General features: G+C 37.6%; 2 protein-coding genes across 9 annotated transcripts; one reads left to right on the plus strand and one right to left on the minus strand.

Annotated features, from left to right (window-relative positions):
* Positions 1–309: 309 nt before the first annotated feature.
* Positions 310–6,509, minus strand: LOC147502642 (uncharacterized). 6 transcript variants are annotated; one of them, XR_015221771.1, is made up of 9 exons: positions 4,075–5,981; positions 3,651–3,965; positions 3,269–3,550; positions 2,855–2,938; positions 1,929–2,765; positions 1,625–1,828; positions 1,430–1,504; positions 1,115–1,215; positions 310–939 (listed from the first exon to the last, which is right to left on the minus strand). XR_015221771.1 is itself a non-coding variant. In XM_086607467.1 (9 exons), exons 1-9 carry the CDS (start codon positions 4,907–4,909, stop codon positions 596–598), a joined length of 3,159 nt encoding a protein of 1,052 aa, XP_086463593.1. In that variant the 5' UTR covers positions 4,910–6,509; the 3' UTR covers positions 310–595. The 6 variants fall into 6 exon arrangements, 4 of the variants coding, with proteins under 4 accessions (XP_086463593.1, XP_086463595.1, XP_086463592.1 ...); XR_015221770.1 differs by having other exon boundaries at positions 310–994; XM_086607467.1 differs by having other exon boundaries at positions 1,115–1,303; positions 3,269–3,544; positions 4,075–6,509.
* A 639-nt stretch (positions 6,510–7,148) lies between these two features.
* On the plus strand, positions 7,149–9,269 carry LOC147502643 (putative purine permease 11). Of its 3 annotated transcripts, none has more exons than XM_086607470.1 (2): positions 7,149–7,308; positions 7,977–9,269. In XM_086607470.1, the coding sequence occupies exons 1-2, from the start codon at positions 7,272–7,274 to the stop codon at positions 9,101–9,103; spliced, it is 1,164 nt and encodes a 387-aa protein (XP_086463596.1). In that variant the 5' UTR covers positions 7,149–7,271; the 3' UTR covers positions 9,104–9,269. The 3 variants fall into 3 exon arrangements, with proteins under 3 accessions (XP_086463596.1, XP_086463597.1, XP_086463598.1); XM_086607471.1 differs by having other exon boundaries at positions 7,170–7,308; positions 7,948–9,269; XM_086607472.1 differs by having other exon boundaries at positions 7,188–7,308; positions 7,872–9,269.
* The last annotated feature ends 1,948 nt before the right edge of the window (positions 9,270–11,217 follow it).

An 11,217-nucleotide genomic window follows, 5' to 3' on the forward strand; every position in this document is an offset into this window, starting at 1 on the left:
TGCCCTATCCCTAAGTTTTCAATCTAGTAAGTTCCAGCGCCAGTGGTCGTGCCACGGGGAATGGCAAGTATCAGTCCAAGAATATGAGCTGTTGAAGCATGCCAAATAAAAATGTGACGACGAACATCCATGCTCACAAAACCAGTACAATTATTATGCAACAAAAAGAGTTGATAGAAACAAATTCATTGGCATCGACAATACTCAGGAAGTCAGGAGCCTGGTCAACGCATTCGGAAAGAGTTTTTGCAGAAAGGCAAAAACTGACTGAAACCACTAATAAAACAACCGAGTGCAAAAGGCCAAAAGTTGGAGCATGATACAGTTGATAGGATTTAGACCCAAAATAAAATCTTCCAAAAATATTGAAAGCTGAGCTTCTGCGAAGTACGTCCCAAAGTTACAATTTTACCAGACCACAACTTCCATTTACAGCAAATTCAGTTCATTCCAAAATAACAACAAATATTAAACTCCAAAAGAGAATGATAGACTTGATATCAGGATTCTAAACGCTTTGCATGAGTTATGCTACAAAGTTATAATAGACCTCTTACTTCAATGAATAGTTGAATAGTTGAAGCAACAGAATCACTCATTCTCTTTCTGTATAGTTCTGTAAATCTTCAAGTGCCGGCCTTTTAGTCGCTGACTTCACCTGACAACTAGCAGAATGTTCAGTCTTTGTGTTCCTAATATTCTCCTTCATCCCGCTTGCTAGCAGATCAGAATGTAGTAAGCACCCAGGTAACTTGACTGGTGTACGTTTACTGAAGCGCCTTCCTTTTACTGCTGAAGAAATGCGCATCTTTGTTAATAGGCAATTGATTTCATCCATAACATCAATTTCCGCATTAGTTTTTGCAGTTGCTTCATGAACCTCTGCCTCCGTGACTGCAAAGAGCATTCTTAAAGAAGACTCCATGGTGTCTTCTTCATCTGTCATATTCACATCTTGATTATTATTGCTGCAACCTTGAGGGCATGATACAAGCTTCATTTGCAGCCCATCACAAACAGAGAAATCAAACAAGAAATAAGTTGCTATGCACTTACAACTATCCAGAATAATAACAACTTATTTAAACACAGATTGAAGAAACTATTTCATTACCTTTATTCTCAACCATGTGACTCTTTGCAGTTGACTCTAGCATTGCTCCAGGAACCTCGGCCTCCTCAACGTCAAAGATCATTTTCGAAAAAGACTCCGTGCTGTCGTTGTCATGAGTCATATTAACACTGGGAAAACTATTACTGAAATCTTTAGGGAATAATACACGCTTCACTTCTAGTCCATCACCTTCATAGAAACCACAAAAGTAAAAGTTGCTATTCATTTAAGGCTAATGATTGCTGTTTAGATAAGTAATGTTAAGTTACTGAAAAGTACAAATTTGAGCAAGAACTGTACAGACTATTTCATTACCATCATCCTCAACTTGATCAGGAGGCAGAGAGACAGTTGCGCTGTCAATGTGATCTTCTTGTTCTTGCTTGTTGCCTGTCAAATTATAGTCAAACTTAATTCAAGTTCAAATATTTTTAGTAAATTCATACTTTTGCGTCAATCAAATATTAAGAATTATAAAAACATATACAGTTAATGATAAAAAGATCTTACATCTGATTGTATCATTGGTTGGATCAACAGAGCCCTTGTCTTCTCGAACAGCTTCACTCATCTCTTTTGGCTCTAAAATCTCTCTACAGGTCCTATTCTGGAAGATAGCTGCATCTTCATTTGCTGTGTTATCTCCTGAAAACAGTTCAACCTCCCAAGGACTGAGTTCATAAGCTGTAGTATCAGATTTAGCTTCTACATCTCCTACAATTAGTAAAAGTAATACAGTAATTGTTACAACCAACTCAAAACCAACATGAAACAAGATATAATACACTAAATTTAATTACATGAAAATACTAACCTTGGCACATTGCCACATTCACTAATGGGTTTTCAGAGCAGTATGATGAAGAAACAGCTGCAGTTTCTGGTAAACCCCCCCTTATATCTCCAAGTTCTATTTGATGATTACTATTTACCTGAATGTCCTCCTTTTCATCTTGACAAAATTCATAGCTAAGAATTTCCGGGGTAGGAACAAAGCAGCTATTATCCTCTCCATCTGCATTTACCACATAATTTTCTTGGTCGCTGAGCTCCTCCAGAATTTGATGTGTGGTGCCAAGATTTCCGTCAACATGTTTGCAAGTTTGTTCACTGTAAGCACCATCACCCCACAGGTTCCCCTCTGCAATAAAGGCCTCAGTAGGACCAGGATGTTCCTCCGAAGCAACAAATGGTAAGCACTCTGTGTCCTTATTCTCACCAACACTAACATATGCAGTGTTATCACTTTTTTCTCCACAAATTTTTCCAGAAGTGGACTCTGAATTAACTTGTATGTTTTTTTCTGTTTCACAATCTTCTAACAGAATTTTATGAGTTCCTTGCAAGACTGGATATTCTTCCACCAACTCATCAAGATCAGAGTCATCCTTACCTGCCTTTTCTCTCTCGGCTGTCATAGACTGCTTCGTCATAAAAATCTGGTCAGCTTTATAATCACGTTCACCAGAAACAACGTCGACAGGGTCATGCATTTCTAAGTCTAATTCCTTCTCTGGATCAGCATGCTCTTGTGTATGGTATTCCACTGCCTCTCCGACTGTTTTCCAACTCTCCTGAACAGAATTGCTATCGATATCATTGTGAAAGCTGTCTTCACATGAGGCTTCCTTAACAGTATTCTGCTGAAAAGCTGATGGGAAAAGAGAACCATTTATCATTGCAAAGGCTCAAACCAGGGTAAAAAAATAAAATATTATGAGTAAAACAAGGATTACTTACACTGTGAAAGATGAGACCCAGAATTTTCCTCTTCCATGACCACAAATTTACCACTTATAAGATCCGAATTTATGGCATCTTTCTCTGAAAAACACATGTTCATCATTGAGAAGTTAAGACATAATCAAGACAAACCAAAGTCATTAACAAGAGAGAAATATCAGAAACAGAAACCCACTATTCAATTTTGTGAACTACCACTATTTAGAAGTTGTTAAGTAACATTATTTTCTTCATCCCCAACCACAGGTGGACTAGACGCTACAAGTTAAAAGATTTTTTTTCCCTTTAACCGCCCGGGTCGTACAATTCCTTTTATTAAGGAAACTAACACAATTTGATCATTATTAGGAAAGGAAAATTCAAGAACTGGAAAAGTAAATTTAACAAACTAAAAATTCTGTTATAGCTTACCAGATAGAAGTGGTGAAGTCCGAGCTTTTAATTCATCCTTGGAGACTGATTCAACACTGTGTGAAAAGAAACTGTCTGTTTTGAAAATGTTATCATCCAATTCAACATTACAACGTTTATCAATTTTTTCTTCTTCTCCTTGCTTCAGTTCAAGTACCTCCTTGGGAACTTGTTGCAAAGACTCTTCACTCTCTACGACACCTCCGATATTCTCAAAAGCACAGTCCAAATTTTCCTCTTCATCCTCTACGTTCTCTACATTGCTTTGGGTGTAAACTGCAACTAAAAGAACAATAAATAGAATCAAAACCAAAAGTTGGTATATTATCTAGACAAAAATATTTCCTTAAGTAAATATTTCCTTGAACAATATAAAGGGCACCTTGTGTAAGAGGTGCAGTCCCTGCATTCTCATCCTCGGCCACAATTCCTCCCTCCTTGCTGTCAGATATTGTGTTCATCACAGTTCTCTCCTCTAAAGGATCACCAACTTTGGAAATTTGGTCTTCTGTCACGGTGTTAACAAGGGCAAGGAGCTCTAAAGAGGCATCCTTTCTCAAGTTAACAGGCACTTCTAGAACTTCAGGCATAGTATCTTTCTCATTTCCTTCCTCAACAAAATCTGCCTTATTCTCAAAATCAACACTCTCTCGATCTGCAGCTACATTCATGATATCATCCAGACTTGGATGACAAGCTGCACCAAGCATAAAATTGATTTAGTAGTAAATCCAAAACTATTTACCAGTGAATTCAAAACCATGAAACAGGTGATATGCATTTCTTTGAATATGTTATAAACTTACCTTGTGAAGCTGTTACATTGTCATCCAAATATTCTTCTTGTTCTACGTTTGTAGTCACCTCTACCAAAGTGGTGTCAACCAACACAACATCCTTTTCAAGCTTGCCACCACCAATAAGATGGTGTCTATCCAAAGGTTCTTCCATTGGAGCAACTTTCACCAACTCTTTAAATTTGTCAGTATCAGTCCCTAAAGCTCTTACATGATCACCTGGACGTTCTTCTGGGTCTTGGTACCTAATCTCCTCTACCAATATTGTATCTTCCATAACATTGTCTTTTTCAGTCTCACCATCTGCCTTCTCTAGAAGCATCAAAGGTTCATCCATCTCACTGACATTGCATTTCTGGCTAGTTGCTTCAGCAGCCACAGCAACAGATTCTTCAGTAGATGATGGTAAAGCGTCTTCCTCCTGTACCTGAAAATCCATCACAGTATGGGAGATTTCTCCTGCAATGTCAAAAGCCTTTGGAACAGCTGTATGAACACAGCTGATTGATTCAGGCTGAGCTTCTTGAAACCCGACGTGCTCACCAACATCCTTAAAAAGACCTACTACAGAGGCAGCTCTAGTGCTTCCTTCAGTGTGATTTGAGATGTTGGATCCAAACTGAGTCTTTAACTTGCCACCCGTCAACACTGATTCGACCTCGTTCACAATATGAGAGCTTTCCTCCTCGGTAATAACTAGAGAATCGTCCACTGTAACCTTTCCTTCCAAAACTGTGGAATCAACAAGCTGACTTACTTGCTCAGAAGTGGTATTCACCTGCAAATCCAACTTCATGTGACCTTCAATTAATTCAGAGTCTAAGACAGAAGACTTAATCCCCATAACTGGTACCAGTTCGTCATCCACATCCACATCCTCCGTCACTTCTTGAAGGTCTGACTTCTGCTCAGTTTGTTTGCTCACTGTTTTTCCTTGTCCTCGTTTGCCAGACGATGTTTTAGCCGGGGCTTAGGTTCTCCGCGGCCTCCAGATGTAGTTTTTCCTTTCTTCTGAGCTGCTCTTCCATCCTCAGGTATGTTAGGACACTTCAAATCAGAAGATACGGCCACCATGGAGTCTATAGCAATGGATTCACGCCTAGAAGCACCCCGTGTAGATCTCCTCGGAAGTTCTTCAAGAATGGAGTAACTCTTGCTAACAGAAGATTTACTTTTACCAGATGCCCTAACACGCTGTTCTGGCACCATGCTATTTCTACCATCCTCTTCATTCCCCACAGCAACATCAGTAAGTGCAACATTTTTAACATTGGTAGAGTTTTGCCTGCATCTCCTAACGGGTTGTTCCACTCCCACATTGGTTGAAGCCATAGATTTGCATTTTGAAGCTCTGACGATAGACATCCTTGGAAGTTTTTCAATTTTAGAACTACTTTTGCCTGGTTTATGATTTCCAGTAACACCTGATAGCTGGATTGTTGCTGAGCTTCTCCTTGATCGCCTAGGAGCTTGCTCTAGCTTTGAAGCATTTTCAGATTCTCTTACCACCATCAACGACACCTTTTTCTCAATCACACCTTTAGTTCTCGACTGGACTGCATCCTCCTCAGTTATAGCATTTCTCTTTGACCGCCTTGGAGCATTTTCTGGTTTTGGCACACTCTTAGATTCCCTGTTAACAATTTGAACTGCAGAGGTAGCCTCTTTCACTTTCTTTCCATCTATTCTAACAGACTTGCCAGGTGATGAACCAACCCTCTTTGATCGCTTCACAATTTCGTTGTTGCTAACATTGTTAACCAGCTCATTATCCTTCTTCCTTGACCTTGTCTGCCTAGTGTTCTTCATAGCAACATCTCCAACTTCAACCTCATTCTGCTGCTCCTCCCTGACTTCCCTTGTCCTCTTTCGTGAACTAGTATCTTTCTTCTTGAGGTTCAAATCAACCCCTTCCAACAAAATCCCCTTGCTCCTCAACGATCGTGTTACTCGAACACTGTCTTCTTTAATTGCACTACTTCCAGAGATGTCATTATCAACCAAAACTAGGGCAGTAGAATTATTCCCTCCTCCTTTTGTTTTCTTCTTCGCAACAGGAGAAGGCGAAAGATCAACTAAGTCAGTACCCCTTCTAGACCTCGTCATTCGAACTGGTGCCTCGCTAACACTCTCTGACAAAATTACAGCAGTAGAAGTATCCTCAACTCCATCCTTTTTCCGTCCTCCTTTTGTTTTCTTCCTCGCAACAGGAGAAGGCGAAAGATCAACTAAGTCAGTACCCCTTCGAGACCTCGTCATTCGAACTGGTGCCTCACTAACACTCTCTGACAAAACTACAGCAGTAGAAGTATCCCCATCCTTTTTCCGTCCTCTTTTTGTTTTCTTCTTGGCATTCGGCAATGGCGAAAACACAACCAAGTCAATACCCTTTCTAGACCTCGTCATTCGAACCGGTGTGTCAACAACATTTTCTTCTTCCACACAAAACCTAACTTTTTTCATAACCTTAGAAGACTCATTCTCACGTTTTCGTTCTAAAACTGAATTCTGTGTAATTAAAATTTAAAAAAAAACACGGATTTAGTTGATTATTATTAGCCTAATTAACAAATACATAAAATAAAGAAAAAATAATAATAAGGAAGTATACCTTGAGAAGAGAAGTGAGTTGATCGGCCATTTCGAAATTAGTTCCATTAGCACGAATATTATGCTTCTTGCACAACAATTGAAGCGCTCTCCTATTCATTTCGTGAAAATCCATCTTTTGTTTTGTTTTGTTTTCTAGATCGGTCCAATTTTTTAGTTTTCAGATATAATAAATGATGAGTTGAGACTTGAGAGTTACATTTACTTTTGTAATAGTTTAGTTTCAACTTTCAAGTGAAATAATTAGTTTTTTTTATTGTTATGGTTTAAATTTCGAATTATGAGCGGATAATTTGACGACAACACGTGGTGAGCACCTACCGCGGTGGCCTTTTTTTTTTTTTTTTGATAAACAGTTGTGGTCCAGTCGCCGTAACTTTACTTCTTGCAATGGGTCGTGGGGGGGTCCTACACACAACTAACTTATTAGGAATTTAAGTTTGCTGATGGAAGCGATATTTTGTTTCTTTCTGCCTAACCTTATCATATCCAATTTTGCTAACACTGATGTTGATGGTTCATGTAGGCACTTATATGGTTCACCTTGGTGATGGTTCTCTGAAACTTTAGCACTTCGTTCTTGTTTTTCAATCAGTATGGAAAAATCCCAGGAATTGCAACTTCATATCAGAGGTAATTCCCTGTCTTAATAGACTTCTGGTCATATAATTGAATATGTTCTGAGCTTATTCCCAATTCGAATGGTTTTTATGCACATACACTTAGACACAGTCACAGATACACAAATGCAATTTGTGACTGAAACTATGAACTTGTAACGTTTTTTTTTTATCAGAGACCGTCAGGTTATTAAGTCCTAAGGTACGGCGTTCAAGTAGTTCAGACTTCAGACACCTAGTTTATTTCCTACTATCCAACCCACTTACCCACCACCGGGTGTAGTGGTCATCTCTTTAACTAAGTAGAACATTATCTCTCACTATTGAGCCTGCAATACCTGAATAAACCGCTCGTACAAGGAATCAAATATATCAATTGACAAAGCACAATTTAAGTAGGATAAAATTAAAGGCACTTTGGCCTGCTTGGTATAAAGCAGAAGAAATGGATGTTGTTCTACAGGCTATAGAGAGTTAGAGACTATTATATTGTGATCAGCAATCATGTTGGGTACGTCTTCAGGGTTTAAAAAATAGTGATAACTTACCTGCTAAATGAAAATTTATGTCCTGCAGCATGATATAAGCAGCAATGGCCTTTCATTTCATAAGTGGACTCTTTTCATATTGTGACTTTTGAGGGTACTGACAGGACATTTCTTTCTATGTTGTACTGACAAGAATCTCAAGAACCAGCAAACTCATCCACCACTATGATATCCTCGCCGAAAGATGCAACTGTCATAAACCAACCATCACTTCCTAGACACAGACATTACAAGTGGTGGATCTTGGTGTCAATTTATACAATTCTTGTTCTCATTGGTCAATCTGGCGGCAATCTCCTGGGAAGATTCTACTTCGACAATGGTGGTAATAGCAAATGGTTGGCGACATTAGTTCAGTCTGGAGGCTTTCCAATTTTAATACCTTACTTACTCTTCTTCTCCAACTCGACTAGTTCAATTCGAAATCCTTCCAACATTACCAAAAGAATCTCACCTATGTTCATTAAATTGGCACTGATTTACTTATTTTTTGGTGTCGCTTCTTCTGGCGACAACTTGTTGTATTCTTATGGGCTCTTGTACCTGCCTGTGTCTACTTATTCTCTCATCTGTGCATCACAATTGGCCTTCAATGCACTCTTCTCCTACTTCCTCAACTCACTAAAGTTCACTCACTTCATACTAAATTCAGTAGTACTACTTACCATATCTGCTGCAGTCCTAGGAATCCAAGGCGAGTCTCCTGGCCCGTCAAACATCCCCAAGGGAAAATACATTGTGGGATTCCTTTGCACCCTGGGAGCATCTGCCCTGTATTCTCTAATAAATTCACTTATCCAAGTATTCTTTGAGAAGTTTAGGAAGAAAGACACATTTTCAGTAGTCTTGGAACTGATATTTTTTAGTGCGGCGATCTCAACATCAGTTTGCGTCGTTGGCCTTTTTGCCAGTGGTGAGTGGAGAGGACTAAAGGGAGAGATGGAGGGTTTCAAAACTGGGAGAGTGTCCTATGTGATGACTTTGGTTTGGACAACTCTTAGTTGGCAAATTTTTTCCATCAGTTCTTTGGGGCTGATATATGAGGCGTCGTCTCTCTTCAGCAATGTCATTAGTACGGTGTCTTTACCTGTTGTTCCAATACTCGCAGTAATCTTATTCCATGACAAAATGGAAGCAATGAAGGTGGTGGCTCTGTTGTTGGCTATTTGGGGATTTGTTTCTTATGTTTATGAGCACTATCTTGATTATTTGAAGTCAAAAACTACAAGGGCGAGTACAAATAGCATTTCTGACTTCTGAATCTTGATGATTTTGAAATTTTAGGATTTCTTTTCCCCGCCATATTCTGACTTCTGAGTAAGGTATGAAAAGGAACTTGTTTACGTGTTGTAGCTGTTGTGAACCATTCTAGCTGTTGTTAAAATAGTACTAGTAATATTAATGAAGAACTAATTTGAACCAGTAATGAAACATGAAAGGCTGTAATAGTGATTTGAAGATTATGATTCTGAATCACAAAATCAGTGAAGAAGGATTACTTAAAATAGTAGATTCTCGAAAAATTAATTAGTGTTCTGTGTTCAAGTGAACCGAAGCAAATATATGGTGGTCAAATAGTGAAACTGCGTTTGATATATCAATGATATATAGCCAACAAAATAACAACGAATTCCTTCTTACAGAAGGTTTCTGATATTGTATTAAAAACAAAATCAAACCTTTGATCTCTATATAAAAAGGACTCATGTCCAGATCTAAACACTCAATCAAGAAATCCAAAAACCTTTTCTATCTCTTCTTCTTCCAGCTAGCTACCAGAGAGAGTTGTATTGTTGTTCTAGAGAGTAGCCTATTGAAATATATCTTAATATACTTCAGTCATTGAATATTGTGAGTAGAGATGCCTGAAAACGCATTGTTCCATACCATGATACCAAATCCTAAGATATATTAATATATCTCCAATCAAGCTATAAGGAGTTAAATATATTGGCCATATACACACCTTTCCAATAAGTGTCATCTGTGGAATTCCGAGACTGTTTGTAATACAGGGACTTCGATTAGGCAATTCCTATCCTAGAAGGCTAGAACTCCGGACAGTGCTAAAAGTTGAAGCGTCTTCCTAGTTATATCGTGAGTCGTTTAGATAAATCTCTTAAAGAATTGGGACTTGTATATTTCGACGTGTGATTTGACATAAATTCTGATTTTACAGGTTCGGAATGAGAAACTGTCATCCCGTTCAATCGCTTGTGGCTCTGAAATGTCTCTCTTAAATCGCTTGTGGCTCTCTCTTAGTAGGAGTAACCATAGTTCGGTTCAGAATTATTGAAACTTTGAAATTTTGAAAAATTAAAATTCACAATATTTCAACCTATGTCAAATTTTAATTTCGACTAATTTTAGAATCATCAATATTTCAATCCTATGTTGTTTTTTTCCATTTTTTTTGAAAAACCAAAATATCCGACTTAATTCCGTTCGGAATTGTGAACACTAGAATTAACATGATGCTTAGAATTATGGGTGTATTCAATACTCCAAATATAAAAGGGAATTGATCTATAAGTGTGTTTGGTACGAATTTTAAGGTGGAATTCAGAATATATTAGCTTTCGAACCCGTCCTATGAACGGGTGCCGTTATATTAAATTATTGTAAAAAATATTAGCAACTATGCATAGCTATGAGATATGAAAATTATATTAATCAGTCATTCAAATTTCTTGCACCACTCTCTATAAAAAGGAAGCATCAAACCTTGATAAAACTCATCGACTTCTTTTTGTTGTTAGATTTAATAATAGAAGTTTGATTGAAGTTTTGTGAGAATTCTCAATGTGACGAAGATAATATTGAAGCTACTTGAATAACATGATATTCTTAATCAATAATCATAATAACAAAATTATGATAAACACTACTTAAAATGCAAAACTATAATTGTCGATACATTTATTCTCCCTACATATAATACAAACATGTTTTAGGGTTATTAGTTCAATGCATTTGCATCAAGTTTATGATTTTCCATTAATTATTCTTTGAGGTTAGTTCAATGTAGTACATTGCATTAAGTTTCCAATTTCTTATTAATTATTCTTTGAGGTTAGTTCAATGCAGTTGCATCAAGTTTCCAATTTCCGATTAATTATTATTTGAGGTTAGTTCAGTGCAATTGCATCCACTTTATAATTTCCCGTTAATTATTCATTAAGGTTAATTCAGTACAGTTGCATCCAGTTTTTGATGTTTCGTTAATTAGTCTTTGAGATTAGTTTAATGCATTTGCATCCAGGTTCCAATCTCCGTTAATTACTCTTTGAGATTAGTTCAAATCTGGTATCCGTTTACGATTTTCTGTTATTTATATTTTGAGGTTAGTTGAATGTAGTTGTATCCAATTTCCA

Source organism: Coptis chinensis, chromosome 4 (genome assembly GCF_015680905.1).
Source record: "Coptis chinensis isolate HL-2020 chromosome 4, ASM1568090v1, whole genome shotgun sequence".
Classification (NCBI taxonomy): domain Eukaryota; kingdom Viridiplantae; phylum Streptophyta; class Magnoliopsida; order Ranunculales; family Ranunculaceae; genus Coptis; species Coptis chinensis.

Coding starts and splice junctions, on each gene's coding strand:
- LOC147502643 (XM_086607470.1), top strand. CDS start 7,272: ATGGAAAAATCCCAGGAATTGCAACTTCATATCAGAG. Junction 7,309..7,976: donor ATTGCAACTTCATATCAGAG/GTAATTCCCTGT, acceptor TGTACTGACAAG/AATCTCAAGAACCAGCAAAC.
- LOC147502642 (XM_086607466.1), bottom strand. CDS start 4,909: ATGGGGATTAAGTCTTCTGTCTTAGACTCTGAATTAATTGAAGGTCAC. Junction 3,551..3,650: donor GACTGCACCTCTTACACAAG/GTGCCCTTTATA, acceptor TTGTTCTTTTAG/TTGCAGTTTACACCCAAAGC. Junction 2,766..2,854: donor TGGGTCTCATCTTTCACAGT/GTAAGTAATCCT, acceptor TTTTCCCATCAG/CTTTTCAGCAGAATACTGTT.